Raw genomic sequence first — 18,446 nt, forward strand, 5'->3', positions numbered from 1 at the left:
AAGTAACCAAGCCAGAACTCAGGTTCATGTCTCTCTTGGTTCTGAACCCTACAGGAGTACTCTTGGGAGACTGAGTCCAGAACGAGTCTCTGGATTTGCCTTCACTTACTACTGCCCACTGTTCTAAGACCGGAGATGTTCAGACTGCTGGACTGTAGGACTAGGTTTTATAAGACCTTCTAAGGGAACAATCACATATGATACTAAGTAGTAAAGGAGCCAGTAAGAACTTCTTATTTATGCTTATCTTATTAAAGCCAAATTATTTCTGAATCAGAGAAGGGGGACACAAGGAAGAGCTGGGGTAAAACCAGGCAGGATAAAGGGCATGGCAAGGGAACAGCAACTCATGGGGCACACCACCGAGGACAGCAAACATTTCAAAACTACATCAACTGCAAACTCTGCAATCCTGTGGCCTGGAATGTGGCCTTTCTACTGGAAAGAAAAATGCTTTAAATATGTGGTTGGGAGTCTGGTGGAAGAAATGATTTATCGAAGCTTGCTATAAATGAGATCACCCAGACTCCTCGGAGATGCAGCAATAAAAACACTAACCCATGATCAAGGCCTCACTTATGGCAATGGTGACTTCTCCAGCACTGCTCAGACACCCTGACCCTTCAGATTCTCATCAGCCAGTTCTCAATACCTCTGTGCGATCTCTGCTATGTCTACACAGTCATGCGTGTGCCAACAAGTAACTCAGCCCTACCTAATTGTTGCTCTTCTCCATCTTCTCCCTGATAGGTACGCCTTCAAGATTCAGTCCTGGGCTCTGTCATGGCCACTTTTTTTTCTCCTTATCCACAAGCTCTTACTTTTCCAAGGTTTTAGCCACCACTGTTTTAAGTTAATTTTATGTTCTTATTTTTAAATACTTGCTAGATATCTCCACACGGAAAGTTCTCCCCTGAAATCAGATCCTTTTCCCAATCTGTCTGCTCCTGTCCATACAGCATGATTTATCTAGTCTCCTACCAAAGTGAACCAAGAAAGATTTCACTTTCTATAGTCAAGGTGTCGCCTTTCAATTCTCAGTCACCATACAGCAGTTTCTCATCATCATGCAGCTGCACTTGAACCAGGCTTCAACTGTCTCTGGGTCCCCAAAACAACTTTTGGGATATGTGATCATGGCTTTTAAAAAAAACCTTTCACTCTGCATTCTTAAGAAATGTGACAACATCCTCTGGCTTGAAAGGACTCCACCATCTGCTCTCCACCTATCACGCTTCCATTCCAGAACATCTCTAAGTGAATGGTTTTCTCCCCATCTGATCACAACCTGTTGCTTTTCCCTTACCCTCCTTTGCCTCCATACTGCCTCCTGACTAAACAAACCCAAGTGGCTCTTGGAAATTCCTTCCTTGGAAATCTCCAATGTTAAATATACAGAATGTGCCTAACAGCTACATGGGGGTGCTACTCACAGCCTCAGGCCTGAAAACACTAGTCTCATTTTATAAAGAGATTACAAGTTGGTGTCAGCTAAGAAATGGTATCATCTACCACATGTGCCAAGTGTAAACACTGATTAAAGAATACCAATTGAGCAGGGCATGGTGGTGCACACCTTTAATCCAAGCACTCTGGAGGGCAGAGGTAGGAGGATTACCGTGAGTTCGAGGTCACCCTGAAACCACAAAGTGAATTCCAGGTCAACCTGAGCTAGTAAGTAGAGACTCTACCTCGAAAAACCAAAAAAAAAAAAAAAAAAAAAAAAAGAATACCGATTGACATCAAAAGAATCATAAGTAGAAAAAGAACACTAACTTTTTCACACACACCACAACTGTGTCCCTCATTCATCTTTATAAATGATGGTACAAGTTTTAAGTTTAAGTTACCAGAAATTTGCACAAAGAACTGAAGAAAGTTTCACCATGAAACAGTGAGGCACCTGTAACTCTCCTATCCAATTCCTACTCACCAGACATCTCCTTTGACCTTGCCTCCCTGATCCTGCCCTGCCCAGCCTCAGGTAAACGCTATTCTATTCTGTACTTCTGAGGTCAGCTTTTTTTAGATTTCACAACTGAGTGACATCACATGGCATTTGTCTCTCTGTGCCTGACCTATTTCACTGAATATATATTCTCCAGGTTCATTCATGTGAACATGCCCACACCGAATATTCACCCACTGTAATTAGTACTGCCATTATGGAAAGCAGTAGGGATTCCTTCAAAAATTAAAAACTGGGAGCTGGAGAGATGGCTTAGCGGTTAAACGCTTGCCTATGAAGCCTAAGGACCCTGGTTCAAGGCTCAACTCTCCAGGACCCACGTTAGCCAGATGCACAAGGGGGCGCAACGCGTCTGGAGTTCGTCTGCAGTGGCTGGAGGCCCTGGCGCACCCATTCTCTCTCTCTCTCTGTCTCTCTCTCTCTCTGCCTCTTTCTCTCTCTGTCACTCTCAAATAAATTAATTTTTAAAATGAACAAAAACATTTAAAAAAAAATTAAAAACTGGGGCTGGAGAGATGGCTTAGTGGTCAAGGCATTTGGCTGCAAAGCCAAAGGACCTTGGTTCAATTCCCCACGTCCCACGTAAACCAGATGCACAAGGGGGCGCATGTGTTTGGAGTTCATTTACAGTGGCTGGAGGCCCTGGCATGCCCATTCTCTCCCCTACCTTTCTCTGTCAAATAAATAAAAATGAAATATTTTAAAATTTTTTTTAAAAAATTAAAAACTACTCACTGATTGCCTAGTGACAATAAAATATATGATAATCTGTGCAAATAAATTTAAATTAGAAATACCATCTAAGAGGCTGGAGAGATGGCTTAATAGTTAAGGTGCTTGCCTGCAAAGCCTAAGGACCCAGGTTCGATTCCCCAGTACATACGTAAGCCAGTGCAAGTGTATCTGGAGTTTGTTTGCAGTGGCCAGAGGCCCTGGCACGCCCTTTCTTTCTCTCTCTGCCTCCCCTGCACCCCCCCCCCACCACCAATAACTAAATAAAATATCAAGAAAAAGAAGTACCATATGATTCTGAATACCCTGCTGGAAATTTAACCAAAGGAACCAAGTTCAGGTTCAGAGACACCTGCATTCCTAAATTCACTGCAGCCTAACTCCTAATAGCTGAGACATGGAATCCACTTTGTCTATCAACATGTGAATGGATAAAGAAAATAGTGTGCACGCACAATGGAATGCTACTTGTCACAGCATTGAAGGACATTCTGTTAAGTCAAATGAGCTAGGCACAGGAAAACAACTACTACATGATCTCACATAGTTTTAGAATCTGACATTATCCTGATATAGCAGAAACAGAGTAGAACAGTAGTCACATGAGCTGTGGGGAAGAGACTGGTTAATGGGCAAACAGCCACAGTAATGGAAAGTTTTATTGTACAGTAGGGTGACTATAGTTATTTTTTCAAAATAACTAGGATTTTTTTGAGTGTATGTAAAACAGATAACAAAGGTTATCTAATATCCTTAATACACTGACCTAAACATTACGTACTATATACATGTATCAAACATCACACAGTATTCTATAAATGTGTACAATTATGTTTCAATTAAAAGAAAAACTTTAACTTACTGGAAGATGAAAGATTACATTGATTATGGGGCTGGGGACTCTGAGGCCAATCAATCTAACAACTGCTGGATTGTATGAGAAAGCCATCTTGAATTGTGAAAAGCCTTTAAATTATCTTTAGACAATAAATTTTTGAGTGTTCTACTTTATAACAAATGCTAACAGAATTCAGGGAATTGGGCAAAGTTCTCTAAACAAATGATACTATTCCCTTCAACATTAGCTCGTTTTTTCTTGCTCAAAGATAGCATAAAGATAATACAAATTATATTTAAGAACCAAGGATATCAGAAAAAGTCCCTGGACATTCAAAATATTAGAACAAAAAGCCAAGGAAACCTTCCATGTTCAGAAGATATAATACAATACAGAGACAAATAATAGAATCAAACAAGGATTCTCCCACAAAAAAAGGATTAGAGGTCCAATATCCCATTAATAGTTTCTTTTTGAGTGAAAAACAAAGTTATTAAATATATAAGAAAATTTCTCTAAAATGAAAATAGTCAACTTATAGATTCAATATGCCAATACTGTACACAGTATAATAAAATGAGAGGCACAACATAGTAGGATTTCAGGATAGTAGAGGCATAAAGAGAAAAAAGTAACCTTTAGGGGGAAGTTGGTGAGAGAAAGATTAATATAAATGTGAAACTTCTGAATAGCAACATTGTTAAGATAGGAGATGGTAATGAAATGCCTTAACAATTCCCAAAGCAGGGGTGGGGGTAAAGTATGGGATCAGGAGACAAAAGTTACACAATGGGAAATGAATGAAGACTTTCGTAGAAAGGCAGCCCAAGTCTGGCAGGTCCTGTCCATCAGGACAGGGTGGGACACAGGAATGAAAGCCTTCAGAAGGGAGGAGAAGTAGTTTTACAAGATGTGCCAGGTGTGTAAAAATGCTTTAGGAAAGTTGTCTGTAGAGCAGGTGTGGTGGCTCATGCTTGTAATCCCCACACAGGAAACTGAGACATGATTATCACCAGAAGTGTAAGAGCAGACTAGGTTACTGAGTGAGTCCACAGTCAGCCTCAATTAGTGAGACCCTGGAAAAAGAAGGGAGGGACTCTGAAGAGTGAGAAATACCCAAGGTTTAAAAAGAACCCCACCACTGGAAGGCTTGTCCCTTTGGATTCTAAAATCAGTAGTTAATTCTCAAGGTATCAATCCTCACAAGAGGATTGTGAATTCAAGGGCAGCCTGGACTATCCAGTGAGTCCTTTGTCTCCAGAAACCACTCAGAGACACAAAAATATAAACAAAATGGATATATGACGACATTAATGAAAGGTGTCCTAGCTGGGCATGGTGGCCCACACCTTTAATCCTAACACTGAGGAGCCTGAGGTAGGAGGATCATTGTGAGTTCAAGGGTACTCTGAGACTACAAAGCAAATTCCAGGTCAGCCTAGGTGTAAGTGAGCGAGACCCTATCTCGGAAACCCTCCCCCAAAAAAGTGTCCTTATAAATACTGTCTATGCTAGCAAATATGTACTCTGACTCCGTCCTAACATACAGCAGAAACATTAAGGATTCATCCTAAAAGAAGAAAGGGAATATATGGTCACCTAAATTAAAAATAATTCAAAAAGTAGACTGGAGAGACAGCTTAATGGTTAAGGCATTTGCCTGCAGAGCCAAAGGATCCCGGTTCGATTCTCCAGAGCCCACGTAAGGCAGATGCACAAGGAAGCACATGCAACTGGAGTTCATTTGCAGTGGCTGGAGGCCTTGGCATGCCCATTCTGCCTCCCTCCCTTCCTCCCTTTCTCTCTCTCTCTCTCAAATAAATAAATGAAATATATTTTTTAAATAATAATTCAAAAATAGTTATCTAAAACGGGAGAATGAAAACAGTTGTATTTAAAATCATGATTTAAAAACTTGAAGAATACATTAAGATTTCAAAGGATTTGTCTCTGGGGATGGAGACAGCAGAGTTTAGTGGGAGAAAGGCAGGAGATAACACTTTTATTACATTTAACCAGACTTTTAAAGTTATGAACATATTATATATCATGCATCTCTTCTTTATGAAAATTCAAGTTTTATAGGAATTAAAAGATTTCATACTTAGGCTAAACAAACCCTTGTTATGCAGTTTACAGCTGAAATGTGCCCAAGTTCATATGTCATATGAACACTACTGTCTCCCAACCAAGGCCAATCAAGACTAAGCTTTCAATAATACCTCTATATTCCTTTCAATGATATCAAACAGTCTCATTTTCCGTAATTTAAAAATCAATTGAACTAATCTAAAGACATACTGGATCTTCCTGTTTCTTGCTTCCTGCTATGTTTACAAGGATCAAAGATGTTTCACAGCTTGCTGGGCACATTAAAATCACATCCAAAAGCAACTATTTCATAGCAAGGAGAAAAATAATGCAATTCCGTTTCTAAACTTTCTACCACTTATTAAAAAAAAACTAAACACCAGCAATTCTTTCTTCAAATTAGAGAACAAGAACATAAAATTGCCCACCAGGCCAAATGTACCCGATATCAGAGTACAAAAACCACCAACCACTAGGCAAAGCTGAAATGCTCATGACCCAGCATCTGACTAGAACAAGCATACAGCATGAGTGAGTCCACTTCCATCTTGTTTGCTGCTTGGGTTTTAACAAGCAGAAAGCAGGCAAGGTGAATCGACACCTGTACCTTGAAGGTGACAAGGAACATCATATTCGATCTCATCATGTCTTGATGGGCTTAAGAACAGAGTTCCATCCACCAGTGGGAACTGTTCAAAGACCGGGAGTGTTCGGTGGCACAAAGCACAGTTTACAACATTTCTGTGGCTGGCACTGAGGGCTGCAAGGATGAACTTCCGCAGATCCTCACCCTGGCCCACCTGGGCATCATCTTCCATCCGCACATGGAAAGTGTTCAGCTTATGCCTGGGGATGTGAGTGAGGAGCTCAGAGAGGTCCAGCCGCCTCAGGAACTGCACAGGCGTGTCAAAGTGACCACCCCTGTGCACGGCTAACCCAGCCGGACCGTAATCAAAGTGGGCATTTCTGAACACATGACTACTGGCCACGGCCTTTTTGTGAGGCTCAAGATGAATGGCATTCTTTAAGAATTCCCCCAGGTATCTGGAGGAGCGGGGACCACTGAAGTGGGCAGGGGAGAGGATGGCATAGCCAGTGGGTGGGGACTGACCAGGCGAGCCACAAGGGGAGCGGGCACCATAGGCCGCAGCACTGGCTGCCTTTTCCTGGGAATTCTGCCGGTCCATGGAATGCCGACGTGGGAGGTCATGGCTCAAGCCCTTCTGGGACTTGTTTTGGGGTCTGCATTTCTTTGCCTCCTCCCCTGTTTCTCCTGGGGGCCTCCCAGTGTTTTTCTCTGACCCAGACTTCTTCTTCTTCTCATCCTGCATCCGCTTCACCTGGTACCAGTCTGTGTCTTTCTTCAGGTGGCCCTGCCCGCAGCGGCAGGAGCAGAAGCGGAAGGCCAGGTCGTAGCCCTTCTTGGTCCACATGTTCTGACGGCACTGCTTCTCGTTCCAGCTGCGGGCCCGGCCGATGCACGTGAACTGCGCCAGGATGCTGCTCTCCCACTCGTAGAAGCACTGCAGGTGCATCCAGGAGCTGCACGGGCAGTGCTCGTTGTTGCACACCACCTTCTGGTAGTCGTCCTTGTCCAGGTCCACAGGCCGCCCCAAGCTGCAGATCAGGGGTGTGGCACAGGGAGCTTCTGGGAGAGAAAGAAAGAGAGGGGGTTCAGTACACAGATGTAAAGACTTCAGCGGGCACCAGAGGGCAAAGCTGTTGCACCCTCTTAACTTGTTCATGCCAGAGTTATGTCATCACTGGAACCAGTGCCAGGCAAGTTTGGAACCATTTACCATTTTCTTCTGGTAGGATGGTATGCTGAGGGAAAGTTATCTTCCATTCCTTGTTATCTGCTGAAAAACATATGATAAGCTTCAGAAAGTCCAAGTCCTCCATACTGAAATTGTGAGCCAGTCCTTGTGGCAGTGTGGTATAAAGTTTTCCCAAGATGTGGCTGTAATGACAGGCAATTCCAGGGCCTCTTTAAGAATGAGTCACCTAGTGAACTAGGATTGTGAAGCTATTTAACCAACTAGCTCTCATGGCATCTCCAAAGGGCCATCAATGTACTTTATCATGGCCTTGAGGTTGTCCTGAGTAAGAGCCAGTTCTCTTCTAGGGCGGTCAGACACCTAGCGGCAGGGACAGTTGGTCAAACTAACTATTAGCATACAAAGAGCTTCACTGCAGGTTGTGACCACAATCAATTCTCAAAGTTCGCAGACAGAAAGGGACAATGAGACACTTCTGCACTGTCTTAAGCACATGTTTCCCACAGAGTCCAACCAGGTAGGCAGACTTCCAAAACTGAATCAAAACATGACACAAAGCAGTCAGTGAAAGTGAGGCTGTGGACTGGAGAGATGGCTCAGCAGTTAAGGTGCTTGCCTGCAAAGCTAAAGGACCTGGGTTCAATTCTCTAGTACCCACATAAAGCCAGAAGCACAAAGTGGCCTATGGAGATCATGTTATTTGTAAAGGAAGAGTGTAATGAGATGGACAAGGTCTATGCCACACATGGCCAAGAACCCTGGCATGCCCATTCTGTCTCTCCTCTTTCTATCTCTCTCTGCTTGCAAATAAATAAGTCAGTATCTGAGCCTAAAATTCATCTAAAAACAAAGTCAAAAAGATATATGATGGGCGCTGCAAAGAAAGTTAGCAGGAAAGGGAGGGAAGGGTAAACAAGAAGAAGGTCAGGGAAAGTACTCTGTATGATACTACAATGTGCCTTTGTGTCACTGTAGGTTTATCAAAATCCATACATGTAAACACCAGTGATCAACCACCATGAAACTAAGTGACACTGTGTAGGTTCAGGATTCCAGCAAGTGCAGAAATCCTGATAATGGGTGACTATCAGGTATAGATGGGAGCAGAGATAGGGGAACTCTGTATTTCCAGCTTTGCTGTAAGAACCTAAACTTGTTCTTAAAAATAACAAGGTAGGGGACTGAAGAGATGGCTTAGTGGTTAAGAGCTTGCCTGTGAAGCCTAGGGACCCTGGTTTGAGGCTCGATTCCCTAGGACCCACGTTAGCCAGATGCATGGCACACGCATCTGGAGTTCATTTGCAGTGGCTGAAGGCCCTGGTGCGCCCATTCTCTCCCTCCCTCCTCCCCACCGCCTCCCTCTCTCTCTGCCTCCCTCCCTCCCCCCCCCCCGCCTCTTTCTGTCACTCTCAAATTTATTTATAATTTTTATTTATATATAGATTTATTTATTTATAAAAAATAAACAAAATATTTTTAAAAAAAATAACAAAGTAGCAAGACCGAAAGAGATGAACCACCCTTCACACTTCGGCTGAAACCACAGAGGAACTGGGGAGATGAGGAAGAGTGCTGCTGCCATGGTGAGCCTGAAAATCTGCACCAGGGTGATGGAGACAGATGCTGAGGACACTCACTCAACACATACCAAAGCAGAAATCCAGAAGCTCCTGAGAGCTCAGCACTGAAGTAGATTTAAAAACACACCCACCACGGCTCAGGGAATTTTACAGAAGAGGAGGCGCAAAGATTCTAAGAGGCACAGGTTGGGAGGGAATACCCAGAGGCATCCTTCCTCCCCCACCTCCTGCAATGGCTGCCTTCTGCTCTCACAGCGCATAACCCACAACCCCATAAGGAACAACAGCAACCCCACTGAGGTGGGCCCTCAGCAGACTGAGGGCAGGAAGGAAGGAAATAAAGTTACCAAAACATGATGTGTCCATACAAAGCATATTCTTAATTTTAAACAATCTATCTTTAAAAAGGAGTGAGGATCAGCCTGGACCAGGGTGACAGCCTACCTCGAAAAACCAAAAAAAAAAAAAAAAAAAAGTGAGGAGTACATGTCCAATTCCAAGACATACTAGCTGCATGAAAGTGGACTGGTTACTTCAAGCTTTTACAAATGTATATAATTATAGTTATTACTGTGTAGATTTTGGTAAGAAATAGGAAATGCTCATAGAAGGTTTAGCACAGTACTTGGTATATAAGATTCGTCCATGTTGTGCTGGCATTAGCTAAATCTTTACTATATGATGTAAGCCAAGACAATTCCTCCTTCAACGTGGCCCAGAGACCCTTGAGAGGTTGGATACCCCCGCATACAGCAGTGTTATTTGTAAAGGAAGAGGTGCAATGAGATGGACAAGGTCTATCACAGAGATGGCCAATGGGGAGAATTAAGAGCCTAGCAGGGAGTAATAAAGCAGAGAAGGTTCTGACCATTCCAGGGAAGGAAACGAGCTGTCATAAATCCAAACTATCAGTGCTGGTGGTGTGGAACAGGGGCTCAGAGGAGAGGGAGGCACACACGCTTCTGGAACACAGAAGAACCCACCCTTCCCTTATATTCCTCTCCACATCTCTGTGCCATTCCTCTTCTGTTCCTCGTTCCCCAGAATAAGTGCTTCCCTTAACTAAGACTCTCTCTCTTCACGAAGTATACACTAAAATTTATATTTTCTCTTCCTTAATGAGGGCACTACTGGCATTTGGCCATTAGTGGAGTGTAACTCTTCAGATCATTACAGGATGTTAGTCAGCATCATTGGACCCTGACCGAGAACACTTAATATGTATACCCCACCTCACCTTCCTATGATTGCTAAGCAAGTGGGTCCACTACTGTGCTATACATGCCCAGGTCCCCAGTCTAACCTTCCCACAGCAACCCAATGTACACAACTTTGTCAAAAGACCCCTTTGGAAGACAGTTCTACTTCCAACTGGGAACCACTGGGCTTGACCACAACGGTTCCATACGTTCTGCACAGGAGTTTAAAACCATATATTCTCTAAATGCTATGCTTCGAGAGGACCCTGAGAGTCAGAGTTGTTTTAAATCCACACTATGGTGGCAGGGTGGCATTGAGACAGAGAGGGGAGACTGCAATGAGCTCAGGAAGCAGTGTCAAATGACTGCCAGCCTCTCAAAGCCAGAGGGGCAGAAACATAGGGGCAGATCTGGACAGAAGAAGCCTTTTAGCTGCCCTGTTTGGGACCTGATAAGGAGGAAATGCCCACGTACCACTGAAGTAGAGGAAAGCACGAACATACACCAGGGCTCAAGCTTACAGTACAGATGTATAGCCCCATCCAGAGATACCCAAAAAGAAGTGAGAAGTAGAAACAAAAGACAAAACAGAATCCTGGGCAGCAAGGGTGTGCACCAAAGCTAGTACAGGAAAGTCCTCCACAGAGAATGGTAAGGAACTGTGAATTTGCTAGAAGTCATGAGAACTATGTCAAATTAGTCTGAGAGAAGCTTCTTAGAGGACTGTGTACATCCCAGGGTGCCAGCAGAATCAGCATTTCTCAGCCACTGCACTGCCGGCACGGTAGGGGCTGGACAAGTCCTGCTGCGCCCTCCTGCTATGCTTACCCGCATGCTGCCCTCTACGCAAACACAGCTGCAAGGGCACTTCTTGCCTCACCCTTGACGCTGGAAATACCTACAGACATTGCCAGGTATTCACCCCAGGCTCAGGACTACTGGGTACCAGAAGCCTGACAGTTCTCACAAAGTGAGTGGTAGTCTAGGTGCTGACCCCTCTGTGAGGACAGTTCCAGTGGCACAATGGGGGACAGGTCAGAGGCAGACAGTGAAGAGCAGATGACAAGGCAAAAGATAGTAACTATGTGTAGATGGCTCGCCAAGAAACTTTCTAGGAGTGCAGCCATAAAGTGAAGAAAAAAGAATAGTCATAGGAAAGAACAAAAAGAATGAGACTACAGCATGTTCCAGAACTGAAGAATGAGTGCCAGAACCCAGGACACCTTGGAAACACAAACAGGTAACAAACAATGTGATTCACTACAAGAAACCATCACAACCGCACCACTGCCCCTGAATAGTCAAATGCATCAACACAAAACTGGTGCAAAGATTAGCAATGTTTCATGCCCTCCAATGATGCCAGGGGTCCCCTTGACAACTTGTATCTGACCTATGAGGCTTCTCTTGCCACCTACAGGGAGTCGACAATCCTCAATTTCATTTGTCCAAAATCCATTTTTGTCTTGGACAGCAGTTCATAGCCGTAACTGTGTCACTGAATGCTACTGAATGTACCATCACCAGCATAAGCACCATTTATAAGCCAGATATCCTGGGACAAGTTACTTCTTCTCATGTCAATATTAAATGTAGAGAGTAACACTATCTTACATGGTTACTAAGAATCTCTCTCTCTCTCTCTCTCTCTCTCTCTCTCTCTCTCACACACACACACACACACACACACTTCTCTCTCTCTCTCTCTCTCTCTCTCTCTCACACACACACACACACACACACACACACACACACACAAAATCTCGGCTCCTTCTTCCTACTTCACGGCTCTCTCCAGGGATGGCATAAGGATCCTACGCCCTCAACAGGGCATGGTGAATTCTACCGCAGTCTAGCTTCATGTCGCTGCCAGGAGACCAAAGCCTTGGAGGTTGCCTCTTACTCAGCTTTGTGTCCACAGCACACCGGCCCAGGCCTTGTACAAGTTGGGGCTGATTAAAGTTGCATGAAAGACACCAGCACAGAAAACACACATGACAATGAAGGACAAAAGAACTGTTATCCTACATGGAAGGACGACTGAACACACTGAAAAAAGTGGGAAGAGAATGGTGTGAAACTGATTCAATTAACTGCAGTCACCTGGGCTGTGGCCTTTAGTGTCCTTTAAAATGTTAATCAGTCAATTAAACAAAGTTCAGTTGCTTTTATCTTCAATCCTTCAAAGAAATAACCTTGACCTGAATGTCTCTGAAATGTAATGGTAATAACTAAGATACTCTAAGCTAGGAATAATAAACTTAAAAATATGGCCTACTGATAATTTTATAGTATCCTAATATTTAAAATGTGATTTATCTGCCAATTTTCTTTTTTAACATAGACTAAGTAGCCTAAGAGAAAGAAATTCTATTTATAAACTTTCAAAACAGTAGCAAATTTATTATTTAAATTTAAACATTGAGCACTTCCTATATATCAGATCTTTGGTGCTAGAGCAATCAGGTAAAGTGTGCTAAGAGCTCTGACAGATGCACACACAGGAAACACAGGTGAGGAACCAGAGCTCTGATCACAACCATCACAGCTGCTCTCATCTGCACTGACAAGTTCTACCATGGTGCGGACATGGTTGGGGGTCTGTCCCCCTCGGATGTCTATTTGTATGAATGAGGACTGGCCCCCAGTTAGGCAGTGGGAGAAGGTGTGGGACTTTTAAGAGGTGGGACCTAGTGAGAAGGTCATTGGCGCTCCATCCTCAGAGGTGAATTTTGGTCACCTGGAGAACCATTGTTATACAAGCCACTGACTGACTGCTCTTTCTTGCTTTATCTTCCATCACAGGAAAATCCTTGACAAGACTACCTCTAAAATGTAACAACAATAACTTGGCTGACTGTGATCACTTGCCCCTGCCCCTGCCCCCAACATGATATATATGATGCAGTCACAAGGCCCTCTAAGAACTGAGGCCATGCAGGCACCATGCTCTGGAACCTCCCCTCCTATGAGTTAAATATTCTTTCTTCATAAGTAGCATGCCTCGGCTATCTCATTGTGGCAATGAAAAGCTAAGTAGCCCAGCCCAGCATGCTTATATAGCCACTTTGATGTGGCCTTGTGGTTATGCCTCACAAACAAATGCAAATGAGCATGTAACAGACACCTCCCTCACTGGTGACATACCTCCAGTCCCTGGGCTAGGCTTCCAGGGAGAAAGGGGATTTAGCAATACAGGGATTAGGAATGATAAAAAGAATGAGCCTTGGGAACAGCCAGGGCATGTCTGACAAGGCTCTCCCTGTCATGTAGCATCCCCTTCCTGTCCACACGCACAGGAAGCAGGGGTGGAATGGAGTATGTATGCCATATCATGTGCTCACTGGTTACAGTGAGCTGTTTCCTCACCTGTAAAGATAAGATAAGAACACTTGCAGGCTGGAGAAATGGCTTACTGGTTAAGGTGTATGCCTGCGAAGGTTAAGGATCCAGGTTCAATTCGCCAGGTCCCATGTAAGCCAGATGCACAAGGTGGCACATGCCTCTGGAGTTAGTTTGCAGTGCCTGGAGGCCCAGGTGCGCCCATGCTCACTCTTTCTCTATCTCAAATAAATAAAAATAAAAATAAGCCGGGCGTGGTGGCGCATGCCTTTAATCCCAGCCCTTGGAGGCCAAGGTGGGAGGATCACCATGAGTTTGAGGCCATCCTGAGACTCCATGGTGAATTCCAGGTCAGCCTGGGCTAGAGTGAGACCCTACCTCAAAAAGAAAAAAAATAAAAATAAAAATTAAAAATAAAAATAAAAAAAATAAAAAATAAAAATACAATACTTGCTTACTCAGCTCAAAATGTTATGTGAAAGTCCTTTGTAAACTGTAAGGTTCCATTTAAAAAGTGTGCTGCTCTACGCTACTAGTACCATGAATTACACCTGCATAGTTTCTCAACAGCTAAGTGCAAACTGCTCCAATGTATTTCCTACTTTTTCCCATCATTTGAACATCTGATACAAGGTGCTTTGGAAATTATGTAATTAAGTGAATAATGCCATGCCTCTCTTCAATTTCCTGAACCATTTATTTAATTAATCAAAATACTTAGAAAAAGGCACCACAAGCATTCTAAATCACACCCACAATCAACTGGCTGTATTAAAAATTCCCCAGTTCTGGGCTGGGGAAATGGCTTAGCAGTTAAGGCATTTGCCTGTGAAGCCTAAGGACCCCGTTCCATTCCCAAGGACCCACGTCAGCCAGATGCACAAGGGGGGCGCATGTGTCTGGAGTTCGTTTGCAGTGGCTAGAGGACCTGGCATGCCCATTCTTTCTCTCTCAAATAAATAGATAATTTTCTTTAATTCCCCAGTTCTGAAGAATAACAGTTTCACAAATGTAAGAATGGAATACTGACCTGAAGCAACTAGCTCTTGAGAGAAGTAGAAGGGAACCCCATACTCAGTGACAGCATGTGTCACAAGCTTCTCTTGGGACATCAGCCTAAACCACAGTAATCTTACAAGCAATCTGGAAAGTGTTCTTTTATACAGTTAGAAGTTACACGTATATAAATTCTCCAAGGCTGGTTGTTAGGAGGTTGTCATCACACACTCTTGATCCAGCTTCTATTTCTCCCTTTCAAGTTGAATAAACAAGCTTTTGTGTCATTCTGGGCCAAAGCTCAAGTAGTTTTGAATCTAGATCACACAGTAACAGGCTGAGGTCATTTAGCAATCTGTCCTCTCTCCTCGGGCTCTTTATCCTATACCCTACCCCTACTTTAAAAGCCTTCACACTTCTTGACACTTAATGGTCTCCCCGATATATTCAAAACACTACTAGACAAAATTCATTCACACTGTGTGCCATAAGCCAGAGACAGTACTGTTTGCAGGTTCTTGACTATTTCTACCCTCTTAAAACAGTTACAAGCATCCCAAACAGGTAGAAAACTGGGTGGGTACATCTGGAAGATCTTCTGAAGTTATACAGGCTTTCTAAACTTCTATTAATGTCTACAGTTGGGGAGCTGTAGGTCTTACTCATCCTTATAAACTCATGACCATGAAAATGTAATGGGTGTTAAATAAATGCTTTGCTAATGGAAAAAAAACAGCCCAACCAGATGCAGTGCTACGGGATGGCCAAAATGCTGGAGGATGGAAAAGAGAGGAACCACTGAGCACACCCAATCCAGCCAGCGCAGCCAGTAGGCAAGTTCAATCAGGTCTTCCTGATCACATCTTCAAACACCAGCTATGGTTCCCCGCCTTCTGCACCAGGTAACTCAATGTGAATCCTGATATTTCTGAACAATTTCATGTCAAAGTTGTTCCCTTTAGGGCATAAAGTTTCTGACAACTGTCCTCAATCTCTGGCTTCAAACATGGGAGTCACCTGCTAGAATATGACCATCAACTCTGCAACTCATTAGTTTTCAGGCCATGGGCAGACTGACACCTCCTATGCCTCTGATCCCTTCTTCTTTTAGTGTGTGTATGTGTGCTCATATATGTATGTGTGGGTGTGTGCGTACACATGCAAGTGGAGGCCAGAGGACAATCTCGATGCCATCCTCAGGTCTGCTTTTCACTTCTTTTGGAAACTGTGGTGGTTTGAATGTAAAATGTCCCCCAAGCCTCATGTGTTGGACACACTTAATTTCCAGCTGATGATGCTGTTTGGGAAGGTTCCTGAACTTGCTTGAGGAAGTGTGTTAATGGTGGCGGGGAGGAGTAACGGGGATGGGACTCTGAGGTGTTATAGCCCAGCCCTGCATTCCCCATCCTAACAAACTTCCCAACAGAACTATAACTGAAAAAAAAAAAAAAAATCCTTATTTAAGCTGTGACTGGTCCAGCATTTAGCCCCAGCAACAAGAAAGTAATTGATACAGGGGCTGGAGAGATGGCTTAGCAGTTAAGGAGCTTGCCTGCAAAGCCTAAGGACCCAGGCTCTATTCCCCAGTACCCACATAAGCCAGATGCACAAGGAGGCACATGTGTCTGTCTGCAGTTCATTTGCAGAGGCTGGAGTCCTTGGTACACCCATTCTCTCTCTATCTGCCTCTTTCTTCCTCTCTCTAAAATAAATAATTAATTTTAAAAAAGAAAGTAAGTGATATAGATAGGATATCCCATTAGCCTAGAGATTACCAATTGGGCTAGACTGACTGGCCAGGTGTGAGCCACCATTGCATTTTGACATGGGTACAGGGGATTAAACTCAGGACCTCGTTTATGAGGCACACCTTCATCAACTAAGCTATCTTCTCAATCCCCATTCCTGTCTTCTTACCTGTAAAATGGTAGAAACACAGCATTTACCTCCAAAGGTTGCCATGAGGAATAAAAGTAGTGTTAAGGCATTTCAAAGAGTCCAACGCCTATGCTTTTAACTATAAGTAAATATTAAGGGCATACCACTTTTAATCATTTGGTGTAAAAATCAAGGGATTTTGAGTTCTGGGTACAACTATACCAAGGTGACTGTGGTAGTATGAATTGGGTGGCCCCCATAAACTCTAGAGGAGATTTGTTGGGAGCAGGCTTTGGGGTGGTATAGCCAACTCCCCCTTACCAGAGCCCAGCTCACTCTCCTGCCACTGTTTTCCACCTGCTATGACAGAGGTGATGTCCAGCCTCTGTTCTATCATCGTTCCCCTGTCATCGTGGAGCTTGCCCTCAAGACCATGAGCCAAAACTAAAACCTTTCCCCCCATCAGCTGCTTTTGGTCATGTGCTTTGTCCCAGGAGTGCAGTTAACTACAAAAGTGACCAATCTCCTTTTTCTACATAGGAAGTCAACCTAGGCTTGCCTGGAGTGTAACACTTCATTAACCAGTGCACACTGCTCCATCTCACATACTCAGGCACACACCCTCCTCTCTCTCACCTGGTACCTCTCCTCAGCCTTCTGCCCGCCCCAAATCCCTTCCACATCCCTGCAAGCCCAGAGAAAGACAGCCCACAGCATTTCTCTCCTCAGAAACCTCAAATGCCTTATCACTTCAGGTCACATGCTGCAACGTCTTTCAAGTGTTCCCAAGTTACTGTCTCTCATGACTTCTCATATGTGCTTCAAACATACCAAGAACCAATGGTCCACTTCCCCAACAAACAAAGCAGGACGGTGCGCCGCAAGTGCTCCCTCGCTGACCAGTTTCAGAGGAGAAGAAAGTCGCCCTTCAGTTTTTTCTCATCCCTTACAGGTGTCCTCAGTGTCAACACAAGTAAGCGCTTTGTTACCACCCTTCCCAACCGAAACACCCTTTCCAAGCCTGGCTGACATGACTCATAAAACACACATTCATTTTATTCATGCTATATGCTCCCAAAGAGCTGATCAAACTGAAAGTCTACCATCCACAGTGTGGGGGGAAGGCATGGGGAAAGCATGTTCAAAACGCAGCAACATGCAGTTGTTGCACTGGATTTTGTGCTTTGCAGGTACTTTTTAATTTATCAACTTTATCTCCAGTATTCCTCAGTTCTATGTCATAAACTAACCACGTGGCCATCTAAGTGTCTTTCATCACATCAAATTTCTTTTCCAAGTTTAATGATTTTCACAATGTTTTCCAACACCAGTATTAATTTGGAATTTCTTTCTTTCCTTGACAGAGTTTTACTCTAGCCTAGGCTAGCTTTGAAATCACGATGATTCTCCTATCTCAGCCTCCCAAATGCTGGGATTAAAGAAGTGAGTCACCATGTCCAGCTCTCACCTGAGTATTTTTTAAGCTAGAAAATTTTAACAGTGAACACTGAAATAACACATGTCACCAAAATCTTTGAAGCTATTCTATCAGAGTTCATACAACAGTTAGTAGGTTAGTAGGTATTTCTGTCTATAAGACCAAGTGGAGCCACTAGGTAACAAGTATTTTTATAATTCAGCAACCTGCCAGCTTTGAGAATGAGATGGCTCTATGCATAATTTGGAGAAATGTGTTCACTGAAATTCTGCACAGTGTGAACCTTTATTAATATTTATGTATCATTATTTAAATGTGCATGGCTCAATCTGCATATAATAGGATCATACCTGCACTATAAATTAGCCAGCTACTTTTTCTCTTGCTTTGAGATTTAGAGCTTGAGGGTACTAGGTCTCTGAAAATTACACTGCACCCTAGCATCCACATATTGCCAGCACTCATCATGAAAAAAACGCAGGACCAATTCCCCAAACCAAATACAACATTGTAAAACTGGGTATTTGTGAAAGTGTAGGTACAAATGCATGTGGATTGTTCTTATTTGTAGAGAGCTGCTTAGACCATTCTTAAATTATCCCATT

At 43.5% G+C, this 18,446-nt stretch overlaps 1 protein-coding gene across 1 annotated transcript in view; it reads right to left on the reverse strand.

Moving 5' to 3' along the window:
- Nucleotides 1–18,446, reverse strand: part of Heca (hdc homolog, cell cycle regulator) — a 46,797-nt gene that overhangs the window by 8,822 nt on the left and 19,529 nt on the right. Inside the window, exon 2 of the mRNA XM_045158562.1 lies at nt 6,238–7,278. Coding sequence (XP_045014497.1) covers nt 6,238–7,278 — 1,041 coding nt within the window. The remainder of the gene's footprint in view (nt 1–6,237; nt 7,279–18,446) is intronic.

This window comes from Jaculus jaculus, chromosome 9 (genome assembly GCF_020740685.1).
Source record: "Jaculus jaculus isolate mJacJac1 chromosome 9, mJacJac1.mat.Y.cur, whole genome shotgun sequence".
NCBI classification, from domain to species: domain Eukaryota; kingdom Metazoa; phylum Chordata; class Mammalia; order Rodentia; family Dipodidae; genus Jaculus; species Jaculus jaculus.